Here is a 23,790-nt window from a genome sequence, read left to right as displayed (position 1 = left end):
CTTCTGACAGGGACCTAATAAGTCTGTCATGTTTGGTCTTGTTGGGGCGGGAACCCTGTCCAATGATATATAGGGTTTGGGCATTACTACGCTAGGGATCCCACTTTTATAAAGTGGGCCTTTTCCTGCCTACACTTAGATTAGGCTCTGCAGACTCCCCCCTCCCCTCTGCATACTGATAGCCTGCCTGGGTTGGGAGGTGGGAGTGGTGATTCACACCTTCTTCCCTGGGATGAGCTGTGATGGGCTGCCCATTGTAGCCTTAACACCCTGTCTCTCGTCACTGTGACAGATAGTTCAGGGAAGGCAGGGAACATACCAGAACTCCCTGGACTCTTCCAGAAGCCCCTGCCCCCAGTCCCTTCCAGAGACTTCTACCACTTTCTAGCCCGTAGACGGAGATATATATAAGGGGGGTCCTGGCCTCACTTCTTTGTTACACTGCTGGACCTGGAAGAAACTCTGCGGGAGTGAGGACTGCTGCGCCAGGAATGATTGCCAACTGAAAGGAGGCTGACTACTCCAAGGAACTGCTGCCCCTACCTACTGAGCTGCCCTACTGCCTGCTGATCCTGCCCTGCCAGGGAGACTGAAGGAATACAATCACCAGAGTGTCTCCACCAAGAGGCTAATCAATCCCCTGATCACTGTGGGGATTGTAAGAGTCCCCAGGACTACAAGGACTGTCTACCCCCTGCATAGTGGGGATTCATACGGACCACCAAGCTTCCTTGCTGGCTGAACTGCCTCGGCAGCGCTGGGGGTGTAAGGACCTTTGATTTATCCCCAAATCGCCACCGAAACCCAGGATTTGCCTGCACGTTGTGGCGCTGTGTAGGGACTGAAGCGTCGAAGCCCTGTTAACCCCTGGTGCCCTCAGGAGCCCTTAAGGTGTGATGTAGCGCTGAGAAGTAAAAGCGCTGCGGTTCAGTCCCCTCTGCCGCCACCTGGGTTCCTGGGCAAAGTGTGAGCGCTGTGGCAGCGGGAACGCTGCGCTCTGGTATTCACCGCCACTACCTGGATTGAGAGGATTTTTAAAATTGCCTCCCATTCGTCACCGCCACAGCCCGGGCGGAAAGTGCACCAGGACTGCTCTGAGAACTTTTCTTACTCTCCGTGATCACCGCCGTGGGCCGTGTGCTTTGGGAACCCTGGACGCGTGATCCCCCGCATCGGGAAGGAGCCGCGCTGGGATTGGTAGAGGCGCCGGGGCTACCTCTGCAAGGAGAGCGTCATCGAGAGGGCCGCGCTCGGATTGGCTCTAGTGGGAGAGTCATCTAGCAACGGGGAGCGTCGCTAGGGAAGCCGTGCTGGGAGCGGAGAAGCGCGAAGCGTCCCTCTGTCCCCGAATTCTGCTGTTGCTGGTGAACAAGAAGGAGCATCTGCACCCCCAGGTAACTGCCCAGCGGGAAGCGTGTGTGGGAAAGGGAGAGGTGCAGGACCGAGCTCGCGGCCCCCGCCGGCATCTGCTAGCCTTCGAGTCCACAGTGTGAGTCCCTTCTCAGTTTCCTGACATTTCGGGCCGTCCCCTGATTGGGACCCGGCCGTTGCACCCCCCCTGAACACCGCATATCCCCTGATATCAGGAACTGAGGTGCTCCACATTAGAAGGCCGCTGGGGCCTATTAAATTCTCACTTACAGCCCCCAGCCATTAAAGCAGCGCTCCCACCGATCTGATCAGAGAGAGAAGGCACACACAGCTCAGGGGTTCTCCTTAAGGGACTATTTCAACCCGGATGTTTAGCACTACCCTGCAAAAGGGGTACATACTCGTAAGGACTGAGACCAGTGTGTTACGTACTGTACTCGAGGAACTGTGTTCCCCCAGAACAGCCTATCCCAGGGGCACCCGCAACCTGGTAATGATGACAATCGCCTTATAAGTACTACTGGGGGAAACCATTGATTTGGCACAGAATATTCTTACCTTATTAGTGATCTTGCCTGGAAGCTGGGTTCATATCGGATTATTGATCTTGCCTACAGCTGCATGTACCTGATGATTAATCTTCCATAATTCTTAGATAAAGATATTTATATTTTTATATATAAACTGGTGTGGTGTCCCATTTGTGAGTGCTTTTTATTGTGTCGCTGCTGCTGCGTGTTGCACAATTACTTTACACATTGCCTCTGAAGTTACGCCCTTGCTGCTCTGTGCCAAGCTACCAGGTCAGAAGCGGTGGTCCCCACTTGGACTAGGGTGAATACCCCAGCCAACTAGAGACCTAGGTTCGAACAGAGTTCTTTCCTCGTTTCGGCTTGCCCAGTTTGATTTGGAGTGATAACGAAAGTCATTACAATGCCTAAGTGATTCATTTGATTTGTGGTGGTTTGTGCATTAAGCAGATTGTTCATGCTGCCAAATCATCCACAGTCAGCAGGTTTGGTTGAGAAGTACAATGGTACTATCAAACTGAAAATTGCAAAAATTCAAGAGACCTCAGGGTTACAGTGGCCAGATGCTTTACCGTTAGCTCTATTGTCAACGAGAACAACAGCACATTCTAGGATAGGATTGTCACCGTACGAGGTCATGTTTGGATGCCCAGCGAATGTCTGGGGTGTCCCTTGCCCTCAGCGCTTACAATGGATACTGGGTATCCATTGTTAACAGACTCATTTGGTATGGAAGGCTGAGAGGTGGTCGTGAGTGCCCCGGGTGACCCGAATCAGGCCACTTCCTTCAGCTGGAGACGTTCTAGTGTCTCAGCAGACACAAGTTTACCAGCCACTCCCTTGAGGGCTGTTCACACACACACACCTGTCTGCCACAGGCATCACAAGTGATGTGGGTCTTCTAATTAAAGGGCCAGAGTGCACGTGCTCATGACCAGTTAACTAAGCATACCCACAATGTCTGTGTCAATCATTTCGACAGCATGTGGTCTAGGGCCCACGATTTTACACAGCCCTACCACCCCCCGCATATCTGAGACTGAGGCTCCCAGGGTGCCTTGCAGTAAATCACATCCATTGAAGAGGGAGACTCAGGGCAATGGGACAGACTGTCAAACTTGGTTGGCTAAAGGGCAGACAGACTCCAATACAAGGTCAGACAGACTGGGATAACGGGGATAGACAGACGGGAATACTTCGGTGAATCAGACACTAATACATTGAAGGGACACAGCAACTCGGATGCAAGAGAGAGACAAACTCAAAATAAGGAGACAGGCGTGCTGGGATACTGGGGAGAGGCAGTCTCCAATACAAGGGACAGAGTTTAGGATATAGGGGAGAGACAGACTGGGATGCAGGGGATACACAGACTGACTAGAATGCAGGGGAAAAATAAACTGAGATGCAGGTGAAAGACTGAATGGGATGCAGGGGATACACAGACTAGGCTGCAGGAGAGAGACTGACTGGGATGCAAAGGATAAATCGACTGAGATAGGAAAGATAAACAGACTGGGATGCAGGGGATAAACAGACCGTTATGCATCAACTGGGATGCAGGGGATCAACTGACTGGGATGCAAGGGATATATAAACTGGGATGCTGGAGCGAGACAGACCGGGATGCAGGGGATAAATAGACTGGGATGCAGGGGATAAATTGACTGGGATGCAGGGAAAAAAACGATTTAGATACAGGGAATAAATAAATAAACTAGGATGCAGGAGATAAATAAACTGGGATGGAAAGGGGATAAATAGACTGGGATGCGGGAGAGACGGACTGGGTTTCAGGGAATAAACAGACCGGGATACAGGGGATAAATAGACTGGGATAAAGGGGAGAGACTGACTAGGATGCAGGGAACAGACTGGGATGCAGGGGATAAATGAACTGGGATGCAGAGGAGAGACTGATTAGGATGCAGGGTATAAGTAAACGGGGATGCAAGGGATACATAAACTGGGATGCAGGGGATAAATAGACAGATGCAGGGGAGAGACTGACTAGGATTAAATGATGAAAAACATTCATTGCTACACACCTCAGAGGGGGATGAGCGCTGACTGGATTTAGGATTTGCATCTGTGATCACGGAGTGAAACACAGATTCCTGGAGTGGGTGCATTAGTCCACTGAGCAACCAGACACCTGGGATACTGCGGAGAGAAGGACTGGGATACCTGAGAGAAACAGAACGAGACAGTGGAAGAGACAGACTAAGACTCCAGGGAGAGACAACTGCAATACCAGAGAGAGATAGGCTGAGAAACCAGGGATAGTCCAACTGAGATACAGGAGAGACATAGACTAGGATACGAGAGAGAGAGACTGACAATTACCAGGTGCAACAGACTGACATACCTGACAGAGCAGACTGGGATATTTGAGAGACTGGAATACAGAGGAGAGGCCAGTGTGCGACAGACAGACACCTGGAGCAGACAGACTATGATAAGGGGAGAGAGGGGGTTGGGGGCTTGGATTCTGGAGAGATGCAGCCTAAATACTCGAGAGACTGAAACGCTAGGGTGAGAAACCCCAGGACACCAGAGGTAGACTGAGCATCGTAGCAGAGATAGCTCACAATACAGGGAAGAGACAGACATATACCAGAAAGACAGGGTCGGCATGGGAACAAAATTAGGCCTGGGCATCCAAAGAAAAAGTGGCCCACATTTGAGGATAATGACCTTTCATGAAACATTACTTAGTATTAGGAGTAATGTTGGGAGACCTCTCTGATAAATTAAGCTTTCTAAACTCAAGGGGTCAGTAACATTGGCCATAGATGCACCACTTGACACACCATTATTTCACTGCAACTCATCCATTGGTCTCCTCACCTGATCTTCAGGCTTATACAGTTCTCTACTTTGGGTGCCTGAATGTGTTAGTCACCTATTGGTGCCTTAGTCTGTGAGTCCCACCTCAAAGATCCCCGAGTATCCTGTATTATATCCAGACATAAGTAATAGAACCATGTGCATCGTTTGAGCCTGGGGGGCTTCTGTTCACCCTCAAAGTACCAGGTGTCTTCCTCTTTTGGTTGTCACGGAGGAGCCTCTCCGTAAGCAATGTCCTTGGGGATTGCATACAATTTCGTACTTGATTCCTTTTGTATCGTGGGTAGAGACTTGATCTGAATATGGAAAAGCTGCAGGACTTCACTCCAAATGCCTTTCTTTCTCTTTGTCTCTGTACCCCTTTCTTACTTGCTGTGTGCATCTCTCTTGCATCCTCTATCACTTTTTGGCCCTCTCTCTAGTGCTTTCTTTTTCTCTCATACTCTGCTCTTTTTCTCTCCTTGGTGTCTCTCATTCTACCTATGTACTTCACTCAATCTCTCACAATTCTCCTCTCTCTTTCCCTATCTTTCTCTCCGTCTACAAATCCCCATCTCGCTCCCACTCATGTCTCCCCTGTGGGCTCTTTCTTCAGTTATTTGTATATCTCTCAGGCCCTTAGTCCTCCTGTCATTTTGTATCCCTCCTTGAAGTTAAATCACATGTTTCAGTCTTGCATACCTTTCCCTTTTCTCCGGTCTTGCTCTCACGTCAGCCTCTTTCACGTCTCTCTGCCCCTTCAATTTTTTTGTACTATACTTAATGTTATATGTGTCCCCTTTATTGCTTTGCTGCAAGTAACAAAGTCCTCATGGGTCTGGAGTCAGCGTTTACACCAATGGAGAATCCACAGGTGGAATTTCGTTTACGATTCCATTCCTTTGATTAAGGAAATTCCACTGGTGGATTGTAATCTACATTTAGCACTATCTCCTGGAATGCCAACAACCTATAAACTAAGCCCTAGACTGAGGGAGAGAATTATGATAGTGCATAGGAGTGGTAACCATCCTTCCTTTTTTCTTGTAGACCAGGAAACGTTTGATACTCTTGTCTGCTTTCCTCATCATTTCCTTCGCCATTCACTATTATTTGTAGTTTTATTGATCGCACACTCTACCCAAAAGGTATTGAAGTACTTTACAGGTACACATTAATTTTGTTTAGGCACTGGGTTATTTCGTAATATGCACAAAATCACAGAATGCTGAGCCGGCACAGAGACTCCAACCTGGTTCTTAAGTTCCAAAGTGGGCAGCTCTGGTTATTATGTCACATCTTCTACCACTTTCCTGCCTCCCTCTCCTCCACTTTCGCTTTCCAGCTTTCTCTCTCTTTAACAATTTCTGCACATCTCTCTACTGTCTTTCATCGCTTATTATCCCTAATCTCTTCCCCTCACTCCCACCATCTGTCTGCATCTCTAGCACTCTTCACCTCTCGCCTCTACCTTTCCTTTCATCCTCATTTGTTTTCCACATTCCCATATTTTTTCATTGTGCCCCACTCTGCTGTCTTACTTTTCCCTTTGCCTCGCTGCACATTGCTATCCTCGCTGAGTCCATTTTGTTACTGTCCTGCCATTTCTATTCTCCCTTCCCTTTGTCATTTTGACCCTCAATTAACGTTTTTCACAGTTATGTTTAAAACAATATATAAATATTTCATGTTGTCAGAAACATTTTTCGGTTCATTTTGGTTGCTTGCATTATTGTTTTATTTTCCTTCAGTGGTGAATCGAAGTCTCCCTCCCAGATAACAAGGCGGCAGAAGGGCTGCTGCTGGAAACGAAAGTAGAGCCTTTTAGATGGCCATCACACTTAAATCTTCCTCCCTGCACAGCCCCCTTTCACTCCACCCCAGGTAACATTAGAACTGGCTGTGGTGCTGAAAAAGAGCCCAGCCACTCCCAGTGGCCTCCCTGTCAGGGTGAGAGACTCGTGACAGGAGGAGACGCTCCACATGCTGTGCCCGCTCACTTTGGCCCATTGTCCTACTGCACAAGAAAATGAGCCAGCCATTCTCTGTCAATCAATCAAGGCATTTATAGAGCGCACTACTTACCCAGAGGGTCTCAAGGCGCTATGGGGTGCCGCTACTGCTCGAACAGCCAGGTCTTGAGCTTCTTCCTGAAGGAGAGGTGGTCTTGGGTCAGGCGGAGGTCGGTAGGGAGGGTGTTCCAGGTCTTGGCGGCCAGGTAGGAGAAGGACCTTCCTCCTGTTGTCGCTCTTCGGATGCGGGGTACGGCGGCGAGAGCGTGGTTGGTTGATCGGAGGTGATGTTTGGGAGCGTAGAAGTTGAGGCGGTTGTTGAGGTAGCTTGGGCCTTGGTCGTGTAGGGCTTTGTGTGCGTGGGTGAGGAGACGGAAGGTGATTCTTTGTTGACGGGGAGCCAGTGCAGGTCTGGGTTATAATGAGTTCCGATCTTCGCTCTAAGGCTACAGCAGCCTTTAAGATCAAGCTCCAGTGGCCACGCCGGTCCTGGACAAAATGATTTTAAAAAAACGGCCCACCAGCTGGCCTTTTCCTCAGGCCCCTCGGGCACTTCCCGATTGCCCGCCCTGCTAATTCGATGCTGCAGAAAGAGACAGGCTGACCTAAATACCAGGGAGAAACAGTCTGGAATATCGAGCAGAGAGACAATGTGGTACCCGGTAGAGCTAATGTGGGAGCACAAGGAGACAAAGACTTGGTGGTAGGGTGAGATGGGCTGAGATGCCAGGTGAGATCTACTAGGATACAGGGTAGCGACAGACCAGGATACTAGAGAAAGGCAAACAGATGCCAGGGTGAGACAGACCGAGATACCAGATACCGAGATATCGAGCTAGGACACTGGTGAGCGACAGACTGAGATACCAGCGACAGGCATGAAAAGGAGAGGCTAGGGTACCGGAGAGAGGCATGAAGTTTGGATGCTTGAGAGAGACAAACTCTGATATTGGGGAGAGCCAGGCTTCAGCACCAAGAAGCGACAGACTGATCTCGGTTCCACACATAATACTCACTCTGAAATTGATTTTGGCTCTGTAAGAGACTCCCTCCTTCATGACGAAGGTTTCTTTTTTGAGGGCTGCAATGTCTCCTGCGGGGGAGTAAAATAAGCTGTAATCGTTGTTCTACCAAGAGCAAGAGAAACTTAGAGCATTGATCAACGTGAAAACAACAAGAGACACCGACACTCAATATGTGGTGGGGGAAGATATGGTCAATATACGCAATGGAGAAACTCACTGCACTATTACACAATAGGACCACTAAATTCGATAGAACATGGCATCGATTAGCTGCCTACCCAATATGCAGACAGCGAACAGGAGGCATGCATATGATGATGTCCTAGACTTTGTGAGCAGCAGGCAATGTGAAATGACCACCTTTGACACCAAAGGTCAGTTCTCCCAAACTACATACCCATGCTAAAATGCCACCATCACAGCTGAACAACCCTGACAAGATCAGGAGATGGCGATTTCATCTGGCCTGCCTCCTCACTGAACAATGCCTCTTGGGGGGGAACATAATAATATCCTGTACAAGTGTATCTAAATACTGCGCACTGTAAATGCAAGCAATGTCAATGTGTGGGTCTTACCTATGTTGAAACCCAAAATAAAGTATATGGAGAACCCTCTAGAACATTGATGTACCACACTGAGAGAACCCTCAGCACATGCATTCACCCCAAAAGTGAGATGTAGAACTTGGATTCACTCCAAAGAGAGGGAGGAGAACCTTAGAACATGGACCCACCAGAAGAACAGACCTGTAAAAGATAGATCCACCCACCCCTGAGGTAGATCTTGAGCACATGGAAGCACCCAAGAGAACCTTCTAACACGGATCCAGCCCTGATAGAATAACCTTAGAAAGTGTAGTCTTCTCCTACCTGTCAGGTCCATGGTGATTGGCCCTGGAGCCTCGGCACAGACCAGTGTGAGCCGCGTGACCGTCACGTTCTTGGCTGTGGGGTCTAGAGAGACAGGAAGAGATGGATTTATGTCCTGGTGCATAACCAACCCAGTGTGGAGGCACCATCCAAGCCTTCCTCCATTATACATAAAGCTTTCACAATCTCTCCTGATATACAATATTCACCCAACCCTCCCTTTTACAAAACACTATCCACAAAGATCCTTATTGAGTACGAGTAACAATCACCCAGACCCTCCATTTCCAAAAGACCACCCACCCAAACTTACCTATAAGCCACGAAAATTCAATCAATCTCTCCTGTTACACAGATTATTCGCCCACCATTTGTTATACCAGTGAGCGACATGAATTGTTGTTTTACTTTACTAAAATGGTCTGTTTTTATCTTTGCTCCTTTTTTTATGAATAAGAAATGTGTTTAAGTATTTCTATAAGAATATATTTCTTGGAACTAAAGTACTTCTGGTCTGGAAATATAAAAACAAGCATTTGCAATGCAATAAATCTCGCATTAGGAAAGTTTGAGCTATTGGTACTGTAAATTTTTTTATTTATTTATGTTTTGTTTTTGAAAATAGCGAAATTAATAGCTTTGTCATTTACAATGCCAATAGTTATAACTTTTGCAAATGTGACACCTATAGCATTTGTAATGCAATATGTGTTGTATTTACGTGACTTACATGTATTGATATTACAAATAACAATGGCTTTTAATTTTTTGTTAAACATTACTACTTAAATAAAGGTTATTGTAATTTATAATGGCAATAGCTTAAACTTTTGTAAATAACTTTTGTGAAGATTATGTTCAGCGTATTTTATTGTGACGAAAATCCAAGAACAGAAGTGAAATATTAACATCTTTTTGTTACGTTTGTAATAAAGCTTGAAACATGGAGAAAACATATTTGAACCAGGTGTTGTTGAATGGTTGCGCAGATTGATGCTGTGGTGGCGCTGGGTGATGTTGTGATGGCGAACGAGTGATGCTGTGGCTTTCAGTGATGCTGTGGTAGCGCATAGTGATGTTGTGTTGCCCCTGAGTGATGCTGTGGTGCTGAATGAAGCTGTATGCTATGCTATGTTTTGCTATCCTATGTTTTGTTTTGTTATGCTATGCTATGTTTTGCTAGCCTATGCTTTGATTTGTTATGCTATGTGTTGTTATGCTATGCTATGTTTTGTTGTGTTTTATTATGCTATGCTTTGTTTCGCTATGCTATGTTTTGTTATGCTATGCTATGCTATGTTGTTTGGTATGCTATGTTTTGCTATGCTATTATGTGTTTTGTTTTGCTATGTTTTGTTATGCTATGCTATGTTTTTTATGCTAGGCTATGTTTTGTTATGCTATGCTATGCTTTCTTTTGCTATGCTATGCTTTCTTTTGCTATCCTATGCTTTGTTTTGTTATGCTATGTTTAGTTTTGCTATCCTATTCTTTGTTTTGTTATGCCATGCTGTGTTTTGTTGTGCTATGCTGTGTTTTGTTGTGCTATGCTGTGTTTTGTTGTGTTTTGCTATGCTTTGTTATGCTATACTATGTTTTGTTATGCTAAGCTATTTTTTGTTGTGTTTTATTATGCTATGTTCTGTTATGCTATGTTCTGTTATGCTATGTTCTGTTATGCTATGTTCTGTTATGCTATGTTCTGTTATGCTATGCTCTGTTATGCTATGCTCTGTTATGCTATGCTCTGTTATGCTATGCTATGTTGTTTTTTATGCTTTGCTATGTTGTGTTTTGTTATGCTTTGCTATGTTTTGCTGTGTTTGGTTATGCTATGCTATGTTTTGCTATGCAATGTTTGTTGTGTTTTGTTATGCTAGGTTATGTTTTGTTTTGCTATGCTGTGTTTTGTTATGCTTTGTCTTGTTATGCTATGTTTTGTTATGCTATGCTTTGTTTTGTTATGCTAAGTTTTGTTATACTATGCTATGTTTTGTTGTGTTTTGTTTTGCTATGCTATGCTATGCTTTGTTATGCTATGTTTTGCTTTGCTATCCTATGTGTTGTTTTGCTATCCTATTCTTTGTTTTGTTATGCTATGCTATGTTTTGCTATCCTATGCTGTGTTTTGTTATGCTATGCTATGCTGGTGAGAGTGAGTGAGGGTGAGTGAGGGTGAGTGAGGGTGAGTGAGGGTGAGGGTGAGTGAGGGTGAGTGAGGGTGAGTGAGGGTGTGTGAGGGTGTGTGAGGGCGAGTGTTATTGAGGGAGGGTGAGGGGTGTAAGGTTGTGAGGGGGTGTGAGGTTGTGAGGGGGTGTGAGGTTGTGAGGGGGTGTGAGGTTGTGAGGGGGTGTGAGGGTGAGGGGGTGTGAGGGTGAGGGGGTGTGAGGGTGAGGGGGTGTGAGGGTGTGAGGGTGGGTGAGGGGGTGGGTGAGGGGGTGGGTGAGGGTGTGTGTGAGGGAGTGGGGTTGTGAGGGTGAGGGTGTGGGGTTGTGAGGGCCTTGGGCCCGCCTCTCGTGCAGAGTGCAAGAGAGGGCACCTGGAGCCCGGGTCCCACCTGCACTGCAGGGGGTGTAGGGGATAATGTTACGCCACTGGCCATAGCTTTTAAGTGACTTCAAGTCATGTGAGACACGTTCAGTAAACTCTTGATTTTTTTCAGCCAGTGCAGGACCTTGCATTGTGGGCATTGTAGTTTTACTTTTTCAGCGTAAGTAAATAAGAATAACAAATTTAAAGGTAAATTTCTCCTCCCCAGTACCTCACATACAAACATACAAATAAACATAGTACATCTGAGTGTTTTAAGTAGGATTAAAAAAGTGTGTGTGTGTGGGGGGAGTGTTCTTCAAAACGGGAGTGGCCTATCTAATTAAGGGCATTGCTTAAACACCTAACCTAAACATCTGTGCTTAGCATAGTGTGTCATCAGACTTCTATTTTGCTGCCTCTTTGTTTTATCGCATCCAGATACAATACAACAACTGACATTACACCTGAAACAAGCTTTGACATTGGTTGTTAGTTGCATAAAATAAATAAGTAACAACAAGTACTTTGTTGTATAGTAGTACATTCAACATGCTTCAATTCTGTGCTGACTGTGAAATAATGAAAACGAGTCTATTTGAAGCTACATCAAAGGCAGAGATTTTATTTTCACTCTTGAGTGCGAGGGTAAAAATGGAAAGCGGGAAGGGAACCCGTCTCAGCACCTGCTTTACAGAGCGCCAAAGGGCACCCGGCCCACTTAAAGCTCTGGCAACACCAGCGTCATCAGGGGGCGGAGATATGTTATGCAGGTGCCTCTCGAAGAGTACCAGGCACAGAGGTGATTGAGGACTAATGTGGTGGATGAGAAAAGAATGTCACATGAAGGCGAAGCACACTTAGTCGCTTCACTTTTCATGTTACACTAGTTCAATTAAATGCTCACTAGTGAAATTAAAGTCACTTGTGCATAGCTGGTGACAAATGCATGCCAGGTCATTTTAAACCAAAGAAATTTTAGGTTGAAGAAAGGAGTGGGACTGGTGAGACACATTTTAATTCGCATGGCAATAACATTGGAAATGAATCGCGAGGTGACAGTGTGACGGCAAAATGCTGCTGAAAATGTGGGAGACTTTACGGGACTTTTACGAAGCTGAGAAATGTGGCAGACTCGTCTGTCTCGCTCACCACCCCCCACACACCAGTAACTTGCCAATGGTGCACAACTCGCAGTGATTTAAAAGGAAATGTAGAAGCGCAGGTGCTCACTCTATAGAATACCTGTTTCCGCCAGATAAGTGCTGGTATTTTCCTATTTAAATGAATGTGTCTGTCTGTAACAAAACTGGTGCTCCTGTACTTCGCGCTATATGAAACAAAAAAAAACAAGGGGACAATCACCAACCCCGTCGGCTGCTGCGACAATCCTTCATGGAGGCCAGCTGATGGAAGCAGCATTAGATATAGAATTGTTTCCGCTTGGCCCCACACTGACGTCACGGTTGTTTTGATTTAGTTGCTCGCCGTGAAATGGATCCAAAAAAACAAGCTCAGCGCAACCGGAAGTTCGGCAGCGTGAAGCCGGTCGTGGGGCGGGACTTCCGCCTTCTGCGTGAAGCCCGCATCTACGGAGTGCCAGAGAGCAGCATTGGTGATGTGGGCGGGGCTCCCATGCCTGAGGGAGAGCCCCGCGGTGGCTGCCGAAGTCAGGAGTGGCGGCGATGCGGTGAGTAGGGCTTAGTTGTAAGGGGGGGGGGGGGCGGGGTGTGTGTCTGTGTGTGTGTGTGCAGGGGAGGGGTTGGGGGCTCGGGGGCGCCGGTGGGTGTATGCGTGCGTGTCTGTGTGTGCGTGTCTGTATGTGTGTGTGTGTGTGTGTGCGTGCGTGTGCAGGGGGGGCGGCAGCGTGTGTATGTGCGCGTGCGCCTGTGTGTGTGCAGGGTTGGGGGCTGGCTGTGTGTGTGTGCGCCGTGTTTGCATGGAAAGCAGGGGCTGTGTGTGCGTGTCTGCGCAAGCGCGTCTGAGAGGCGCACTCCCGCGGTGAAAACTGGAACGGAAAAGCGCGCGGCACATTGCTGTCCACATTCCCAGATACGGGCAACAAAAGGTCTCGAGTAGACTACGCTGCTCGACCTAACAAAAATTGAGCGACGTAACTCCATTGTGCTCCCATTATTCTGCAGTACAACCCACAGTTTCCTTCAAACAGGGCGACAATAGGCTACCCTTGGGGCTCTCCATCGACCCTTGACACCTAAAGGACCCACACATCAACGCAGAAGAACCGTCCCCTACACCCTAATCACCAGCAGGCTAGAATATGGAAATTGTGTGTGCCAGGATCACCAAACATCTCACCAGATCACACCACACGAGACCTCCACTGGCTCCTGATACAAAAATGCACAGTTCAAGCTTCTCACCCGCACTTTCAAAGCACTCTTCAACACAGGCCCAGCTTATCTGAACAGCTACATCTCCTTCACCAACCATTCAGGCACTAAACACAGGATGGACAAGGATATCCATCAAATAAGAAGCAAGCAAATGAGAGAGACAAGAAAGCCAACCATTAGTAAGCAATGGACGGGCTCTAAGCCCTTGCAAGTTCTTGGGAGTTTTTGGCAAGCCCACATTAGGTCATTTGCAACCTAAAATGGCTTGAGCTAAAAAGGAGAGTTATGTAAAATTTTGAATGCTCTGAGAAGGAGATTGACTTTGGCTGACATAACTTGTTTCATCTGGAAAACTATCCAAGTTTTACATATAAATTAAACAGAATTTTGCCCACCAACAAATGAAGAGTGTGATGTCTTTTTGTTACTAACTGTGATAGTGTAAGGATTACAACTCTGATGCTGTTGCAGCATGGTTTTAATATTTTGTTTCAGTCTTTTTTTTCCTAATAATAAACTATAAGAATTTTTTTTAAAACAAGAAAGGTGAAAAGTAGTTATCAAGATGAGATGCCAGAATGTGGTATGGATTCTGAGTGAGCCGTTATTTCCATCAGAAAGAACATTAACAAAACGTAACCTGTCCTTTTTTAGGTCTCACCTAGGCAGCACATTCACGGTCTCTCGAGACATGCTGAATCTACTCTATGGGCTTTCTGCACACTTATCTGTTTTGATCTGTTCCTTCACATGCCTTTCAAAATTCTTAAGTTTTTGTTGGTTAATAGTTTACATTTGTTCCTCCTTTTGCTGTTTTGGTCGGACCCAGGAGACTGGCCCTGTTACATGATCAGTTTAGTATCAGCCATATAAGTTCGTTTTGGTGCACTATTTTTTCTTTTGCCTGGGTCTGTTTTGGCTTTCCGAACATGCTCAGCTCAACTTTTGGTGCTTTTTTTTAGGTTTCAATCAATGCTAAAAATAAAAACAATATCATGGGATACCTCCTTGTGCTCTCCAAACGCAGCATGTAATTTGAGGTTACTTAACAATATATCCTGCAAGTAGACAAGGCAACACCACCTCAGCATGAGTGAAGCACCACTTCAGCCCCAGTCAGTATCACTCAGCACCACTTCAGCAGCACCACCTGAACATCACTCATCAGTACCTGAGCACCACCAAGACATCAGCAGGATCTATGATGTTACAACGTGTTATTTTACAACGCAGACTGTAACATCACAATTTTTACAACGCAGGTTCCATTACATCGTATGCCATTACAACGCAGGACATTACATAGCAGATGCTATTACAACGCATACCATTTCAACGTAAGTATAGGCAAGTATATCTTTTTTTTTAAATGTAATTAAGTTAATTTAATTAATTTAACTAATATAATGACATTAATTTTAAAATTGTAATTAATTTAATTTATTTAATTTAATTTAATTAAATTTAAAAATGGAATTAATGTAATTTAATTAATTTAATATAATTTTTTTAATTTAATAAATTTTATAATTGTAATTATTTTAATTTAATTATTTGATTTAATTAATATAATTGAATTAATTTTAAAATTGTAATTAATATAATTTAATAAATTTAATTACATTTAATTAATTTAATTTAATTAAAGTATTTTAAAAAAACTGAACCCTAAAAATACCCCTGTACCCCAAAACCCAAACCCAGCCCTGAAACCTAATACCCCTGTACCCCAAAACCCAAACCCAGCCCTAAAACCTAAAAATACCCCTGTACCCCAAAACCCAAACCCAGCCCTAAAACCTAAAAATACCCCTGTACCTCAAAACCCAAACCCAGCCCTAAAACCTAAAAATACCCCTGTACCCCAAACCCAGCCCTAAAACCTAAAAATACCCCTGTACCCCAAAACCCAAACCCAGCCCTAAAACCTAAAAATACCCCTGTACCCCAAAACCCAAACCCAGCCCTAAAACCTAAAAATACCCCTGTATCTCAAAACCCAAACCCAGCCCTAAAACCTAAAAATACCCCTGTACCCCAAAACCCAAACCCAGCCCTAAAACCTAAAAATACCCCTGTACCCCAAAACCCAAACCCAGCCCTAAAACCTAAAAATACCCCTGTACCCCAAAACCCAAACCCAGCCCTGAAACCTAAAAATACCCCTGTACCCCAAAACCCAAACCCAGCCCTAAAACCTAAAAATACCCCTGTACCCCAAAACCCAAACCCAGCCCTAAAACCTAAAAATACCCCTGTACCCCAAAACACAAACCCAGCCCTAAAACCTAAAAATACCCCTGTACCCCAAAACACAAACCCAACCCTAAAACATAAAAATACCCAAACACCCCAAAACATATACCTCAGTACCCCAAAACATATACTCCTATACTCATACTTATTTAAAAATTACTTAAATTAATATATTTAATTTATAATATTAAAAAACAAATAAATATATTTATTTATAATTAATATTAATTAAATTAATTAAATAATATTAAATTTAAAAAAAAATTATATACTTACCAATACTTACGATGTAATGGCATGCGTTGTAATAGCATCTGCTATGTAATGTACTGCGTTGTAATGGCATACGATGTAATGGAACCAGCGTTGTAAAAGTTGCGTTGTAATAGCCTCCCGTTGTAAAAGTTGCGATGTAACGGTGCAATACCCATCAGCACAGTACTACCTCTGCATCACTCAGCCCCAGTGCAGCACTACCTTAGCCCAGTCACAGCACCACCTGAGCACCAGAGCATCACTTCAGCACCACCTCACTACCAGTGCAGACCTACCTCAGCATCAGTGCAGTATCACCATCTCAGCATCAGGTCAGCGCCACCACAGCATCACTCAGCACCACCTCAGCACCAGAGCAGCATCTCCTCAGGATCACTGAAACACTACCACAGCATCACCTCTGCAGCCCCATCTCAGCACCAGCGCATCACTTCAGCACCACCTCACTGCCAGTGCAGACCTACCTCAGCATCAGTGCAGTATCACCACCTCAGCACCAGAACATCATCACCGCAGCATCACTCAACACCACCTGGGCACCAGCACAGCATCAAAGCATTACTCAGAACCCTTTCTGCACATGCACACCACCTCAGTATCACTCAGCACAGAACCATCTCAGCATCAACACAGCACCACCTCAGTATCATCTCCACATCAGCACAGCACCCCCTCCTAATCAGTACATCGCCACAGCTCCAGCACCAACTCAGCATCAGTGCAGCACCAGCACAGCACAACCTAAGCATCAGCACAGCACCACCTCAGCATCAGCACAGCACCACCTCAGCATCAGCACCACCTCCGCATCAGTGCACCACCAGCGCAGCCCAACTCAGCACCAGTTCAGCATCACCTTAGCACAGCTCCAACTCAGCATCACTCAGCACCACCTTAGCACAAGAGCAACACCACCGCCTCAGCATGACTCTTCAGCATCACAACATCATTCAGCACCAGCGCAGCATGTCCTCAGAATCACTCAAAACAACCACAGCACCGCATCAGCACAGCACCACCATCAGCGCAGCACCAACTCAGAATTAGCGCAACCCCACCACAGCATCAATGCAGCACCACCTAAGCACCACTTCAGCATTAGCAGAGCACCAGTACAGCATCACGTAAGCACCAGCACAACACCAACTCGGCACCACCTGAACACCAGCATGGCATCACCTGAGCATCACTCCGCACCACCTCAGCACAGCATTAGAGCAGCACTACCTAAATAGAACCACAGCACCACCTCAGCATCAGCACAGCATCAGCACAACACTACTTCCTCATCACTGCACCACTGCTACTGCAGTACCATTTCAGCATCAACACCAAACCACCTCTACATCAGCACAACACCATCTCAGTATCAGCAAAGCACCACCTCTGCATCAGTGCACCAGAACCAGCACAGCCCCACCTCAGCACTAGTGCAGCTCCATCTCAGCACCAGCGCTGCCCCACCTCAACACCACTTCAGCATCAGTGCACCAATTCAGTATCAACCCAGCACCATCTCAGGATCAGCGAGCAGCCTTTCAGCGCAATACCAACTCAGCACCAGTGCAGCGCCGTCACCTCAGCATGACTCAGCACCACAGCATGACTCAACTCCACCTCGGCATGACTCAGCACAACCCCAGTATCACTCAGCATCACTTAAGCATCACCTCCGCACCAGCACACCACCTCCTCAGCATCAGTCAGCACCACCTCAGTCTGCACTCGGAATCTTGCATCTGTTGATTTTCCCCTAGTGTCCGTCCGCTGCTCATGTTGCAATTCAGGTACTATTTTCCAACCTCCACCTTCCTGTGGTTTATATCCCCCCACCACCAAAACAAGGCTATAACAGACAAGCATTAGAACAGGCATGAAGTATCTGCCAGCATTGCAAAGACAAAAAAACTAGAAGACATTTTTTATGTTCTTTTTTTATTTTTAATAGGGTCGTTCAGTTGTACATCATGTCTTCTTGGTTATATGCAAGGTAAGGAAAATGCTTATCACACTTTTTTATAAAAACTTTTCTACATGCTACACAGTAGTCACAATGCTCTACAATGGGAGACAGCCTTTATGAGTTATTTACCTCGTTAAGCCTTTAAAACACATTTTTTGCGCAGATATTTTACCGCGAATATGCATTTAAAACGCAGGCCAATACAACGCATTTAAGGTAAGTTGGGGGGCTCCCCCCCAGAAATTCATGGTTTTTAAATATAAAAACAATGTGTGGTATTGGCATGCGTTTTAAATGCATTTGAGGTAAAAACATGAGCGCTAAAAAATGTGTGTAAAAGGCATGCAAAGTACTTGCATGCAATGTGCCATCGTACAACCCTCTACAATATAGCTTAAAGACATTGGCGAAGCCAATAGCGCTGGCTAAACACTTATTAAGTCCCAAAGGCGAGACCTATTGACTATGCCAATGCTTGTTATGGATAGTCATTCTTACAGATACCTTACATGAACGTCTTCACTAGCATCCATGAAAGAAGTGGGTGTAGGATATCCCTCTTGTTAATTATACCACTAAGGAATGTAGTGTTACTCTTCTGCTTAGATGTTAAGAAAGAACCAAATGGCTGCCTGGCATATCATTTGGCCTGGCACAATGACGCTAGTGGGATGGACCCCAAATCCATCAGGTATAGACTTTACTGTAAGCTTGTAAATGCGTCTCACTAATACGGCAGCCATCTTTAGATAGTCTGCTTCCTGAATACTTGGATATCTGACCCTTTAAAATCTACGTCAGAGTCAGAACCAAAGAGACCACGAGGACATTGCAAAATGTCCTCTCTGTTGAGGGATACTTGAGAGGTCTCTCTTTCATGAATATATGACTCAGTTTTGGATCTGGCTGTGCTTATAACATTCGCATCGACAGACTTCAAAGTCGAGACCTGCCTCTGACACAGCTTCAACTTCAATGCTGATGAACCCTGAGGCATCGAGGGAGCAGAGACTTTAGTGACTCGGGAGGTGCGCCACAGGGATGTGATGCAAAACTTGCAAACACGCCCGTTGGAAGGCACGAGTCTCCTCTGAGGAAGCAGAAAGAAATCCTACCTATTGTACAGGCTGTAGCTCTGTGACATGCTCTGAAGTCGAGTGCTTTTTACATTTCATGTCTCTTTTCTGGTGTTAAGATCTGTGTGCTTTCTTTTGCTTCCTACATTTGTGTTTTAAAGACAGCTGGAAAAGAGTAGGAATGGGTTATGGGTACAGAACAGGACCGTGGTATGCCCTTAAATGAATCCTTCAACAGTTTGGCCTTTGGAGTATGTAGGAACACAGGTACCAGACACCAGAGGCAGGCAGAGTATGGGCCCGTAAAGTGCTATTCCTTTAGCATAAAAAGCTTACATGGAAAGTATTTGCAGTCAAGGAATATAGGAATATCTGGCACAGGGCAACGACTCCACGTGGACACAATGACTCGAACAAGAAAGTCTAGGGCTCATGAAGATTACCCGGCAGTAATCTGCACGTGCCTCTTCCAAAATCATGACGCTTGAAACCCTGTGCAGCATGGAGACCTCAAATGTCTATTAACCCCACATCCATCTTCCTTGTACCAGTCCTTATGTATGGCAGGGTATAAGAAACCCAACAAACTGACTGTAGGCACCCAAACAACTGACGATATGCTGTGCATGGTTAAGTAGAAGTAGAGAAGAAAAACAAAGCGGACATCCTGCAAAAATCCAGTCAAACGGAAACCTAAAACAAGGACCGTTACCAGCAGCCTTAAAAACCCCTTCCAGGACATATCAAAACACATTCAATCCAGGGCATAAGTAGAAGGCCGAGAAACCCTGCAAGGGCGCGCCAAGAGATACTCACCCGTGCCCTGAGAAGCCCTCCTACAAATAACCATAATTAGGCGTACTATTCTAATCAGTCCATGATGCAAACCAGGACTACAATACCCAGAATGCACTAGGGTGGTGCTTATAAATGCCGGGGTGGAAACAGTACCTGCAACACGGGAAGGGGTGGCCTCAGCCAAAGGAATTCCAAGGGCAGACAACAAAACTTAAAAATGCACATGCAAACACATTTGAATCCGGCGTAGCGCCTTGGGACTCGAGCACAGAGGGGTACGGAGGCCCTCAATCTAATGGTACCGTTTACCAAGCACAGAAGGGTGAAAGTAAATTGCATGTCACAATCGATAAGCGCTATATAAATGCAATTACAATACAATACATTATTGTGGTAATCCACCCAAAAAGCTGAGGGGACTTGCTTTCTGAACCGTGAGTGGAGACAGACTCAAAGTCGAGGCATGCCTGCCGATGAAGCGTCAGACCAAGCCAAAGCTGTCACGAGGAGTGGGCATCGGGCCCCCCGTGCGGTGTTTTTCACGGTTCCCCACACTACTAAAGCAATTTTGAAAGATTTTTTTATTGAAAGCATGCTACCTTCATTGATAACGAGAGCCTACGCGACTATACCACTAGATGGTGCTAGATACCTTTTTTTTCTCTTCGCCTGGATTACTTTTTTAATACCTACAACAGGTTCCGCAGGAACCTGGCAAAAATGGAAGAAGGGCCCAGGCGATCTCCAATAAGTGTTTGTAAAGCCTAAGGCTTCAGAAACACTTAATGGGGGCCGCCTGGCCTAATATGGTAGGCCGCCATGCCAAGGCCAGGCAATGCAGCACAAATCAGCCCCCGTCCCCCCTGCATTTCCTTGAACACATGGAGACGGTATGCTGAGATGGAGCCAGCACAAAAGAAGAACTTCCAAATTCAATGAATGGCTTGTAACACCAAGCTAGAAGGCATAAAGGAGGCGGGTTGCAGATCTCCACAACCTGAGACATCCTACTAATGCACAGCAGATGAAACAAGGAAAACATACTACAAGGAAAACGTAACAAACATTATAAACAGGAAATAATAGCTGCGATTTAAAATGTCAGGTTTTCATCTCTGGATGGAGGAAGAAAAAAAAATCCGGCAGGTGGTGAGGGGCTGTGTTAATGGTAGAGGGAGGTTGGGACTAGTGTGCAGAAAGAGAAGAAGGACAAGCCACTAAATGTAATGGGAAAAAAACAGGCAGCCTTACACCCACTTATGGAAAAGGTTGTCTTACTCAGTCAGGACTCACATTCATACTCACTGGGACGATGAAGACACAGAAGGGGGTATTGATCTTCAAATACAGAACGTTACATATACAAGAAATGTTGGAAAATAACTGAGAACATGGCCCGTCTTTTAGTTCTCGCCTAGCGTTGCAGCGCATGCGCTGCATGCCCTACGAGTTCTACTGTCGTCGGGTTGCTTTCAGAAGTGGGGTTGAATCTCCGTCCATGCTTTTCATTGGCGCGCATCACACTTTATGCTAAACGCTCGCTTTTGATTTGCAGTGAGCCCTGTTTCTTCGCGCCCTGTCTCGTTTGGACCCTTGCCCACCTAGACTGGATATTTTGCTCGCGCACGTCGTCTCTTTTGCTCGTGCACGGCGTCTCTTCCGCCTTGCTGCACGTTCACATACAGTAAACCCTGGCGATCTCAGCTGCTGCTTGTTCATTACAACTCCTACTAACTTCCGGAACAGCCGGGACTGGCACAAGCAGGCGTAGAACTTCGCTGATTCCAGCTGTACTAGTAAGTCACGTTGCAACCCGACTATGGGCGCAGTCATAACGGCATACACAGCACCCAGGCGTGCCATTCCACAGCTGACTCAGCAATCTTTTTTTTTCTTTGCAGCTCAAACTCAGATTAACCCCCAGACCCTCCACTTACACGAGTCTTTGTCCACACAGCTTGTCGTGCTCATGTTGTTTTGTTTGCTCTGCCCCTAACTCGAGCAATACATTTCAGACTACGCAGTTTTTGAGAGGCTTTGTCATTACAGTAAAGCGAGGCAGCGCCTCGCACATTGTTTCAGCAAAGCACACATACCACATTCAGCTAACATGCCGAAAAGGTAACTTTATTATTTACACTGCTGGCGATAGGGCGCACATTCTTTTTCTTGTGCACTTCTAATTAAGAATGCTCCATGCACTCGTTTTTAAGCAAGGTGGAATATGAGCATGGGTGAGCACACAGCACTTCACAGCATTAAGACACTTCGGAAAGCAGGTTGCATTTTTAATAGAGACACACACCGATAGCTGCAGACTTATCACAATATCAATTCTCGCCTTAAGACAGTATAAGCAGCATGAGAGTATTTCGGATACGTGCATTTTAATTTTGGCTCTGTGTGGATTATACTTAATCTTGCACCTTGCGTGAAGGACCAGGTAAAGATACCTTTAAGTATAGCACTGACAGTAACTTTATATTTTACATGTTATATGATCAATAGGAACTTCCTTCTTCCAAAGTCCTGAGGAGGCTCACACTAACGAGGGGCTGAAATGCAAAGAACATTTTCCTTCAGAGCCGTCATCCAATCTTTAATATACTAAATAACTTTATGGACACATAACCAATAGCCTAATGACAGGAGTGTCCTGTATGTGACCCATTCAAATAACTACCTCCCATGTGGACCGCACAGTAAATAAGGGGTGTAATCATTTTGTTCAAAACAAACGGAAGTCTGAAGCAAGATTGTTTGCATTTTAGTTGTTACATGTTTTTGTGTTTAAAATCATGGCGATTGCTTTCCTTTATTTAATTTTAACAGATATTCCAGGTATTAAGTGTTAGGAGTGACGACAATGCCACAATTAAGCAAATAAAATGTGTACTTTAAAATCACACTTATATACCAGTGACTAATTTAAGTATTCATTGTGGTACTAATCTATGTAAGATTTCCCCCCACAATATACCAAATGTATGTTAAGGATTTTAAGTAATCACACTTTGGACTTCATTCATGAGTTGTCATAAAAAGGTCATCATTTGTAGGAGTTTTTTCTACCTGGATGCTATCACATAGTTTACTCTTGAAGACAAATTGAGCAATATTATCAAATAGTTGTTTGGAGATGTATAAGGTAGCACAGGAAGCTGAAATAGATTGTAGTATTGATACAATATGGAACAGCTCTACCGACAAGATCAAAGCTTGGGAGGTATAATTAAAGAAGTAGCTTTCCTTTGCTTCCCTAATTTCAATTCTATCAAGGCAGCTATGTCAATATATTATATTCTCCTAATTATATTATAGTCTCCCCATCATTGTTTTTATTATCTGCTCACTTAAGCCAATTTGAATTTTTTTTACCTCATCATTGAATCAAGGACTTTTATTGTTCCAAATAGTTTAATCCAAAAAGGGTCTTTTAAGATTATTTGCTCTACTGAAAAAAACGAAAATGCGAAGGGATGCACCTTAAGCAAATCAGTCTTGGTTTTGCTCATACAGGAACAGTCCAGTCATATCACCTCTCAATGGAAACAGAAGCAGCCCCAAAGTGTTTTCCGATTTTGCGTACTAAGGCCCTTTGTACTTAGGGAGTTTCACGGAGAAGAAGAAACAAGCATTTGCAATGCAATAGGTCTCGCATTTACGAAAGTTTAAGCTATTGGCATCGTAAATGACAATTCCTTTTATTTAGGTTTTAAAAAGGAATACAAAAATAAAAGGCATTTTTATTTGAAATGTCAATAGCTCAAACTTGCGTAAATGCGGGACCTATTGCATTGAAAATGCTTGTTTAGCCTGAATCTGTGGAAGCGCTCAAAACAGAGACAGTGCAGGACAGAGCCGCAAGTGACTCCATGAGGCTGAAAAAGGTTTCA

At 45.1% G+C, this 23,790-nt stretch overlaps 1 protein-coding gene across 3 annotated transcripts in view; it reads right to left on the bottom strand.

Annotated features, from left to right (window-relative positions):
- Positions 1 to 23,790, bottom strand: part of ARHGDIB (Rho GDP dissociation inhibitor beta) — a 53,933-nt gene that overhangs the window by 15,067 nt on the left and 15,076 nt on the right. For all 3 annotated transcript variants that reach the window (XM_086958085.1, XM_086958091.1, XM_086958100.1), the window contains exons 3-4: positions 8,640 to 8,723; positions 7,759 to 7,835 (exon numbers count right to left, since the gene is read on the bottom strand). In XM_086958085.1, the coding sequence (XP_086814211.1) occupies positions 7,759 to 7,835; positions 8,640 to 8,723 (161 nt within the window). The remainder of the gene's footprint in view (positions 1 to 7,758; positions 7,836 to 8,639; positions 8,724 to 23,790) is intronic.

This window comes from Lissotriton vulgaris, chromosome 1_1 (assembly GCF_964263255.1).
Source record: "Lissotriton vulgaris chromosome 1_1, aLisVul1.2, whole genome shotgun sequence".
NCBI classification, from domain to species: Eukaryota; Metazoa; Chordata; class Amphibia; order Caudata; family Salamandridae; genus Lissotriton; species Lissotriton vulgaris.
Note: the sequence above shows the minus strand (reverse complement) of the source record. Positions and strands in the feature narration are given on the sequence as shown.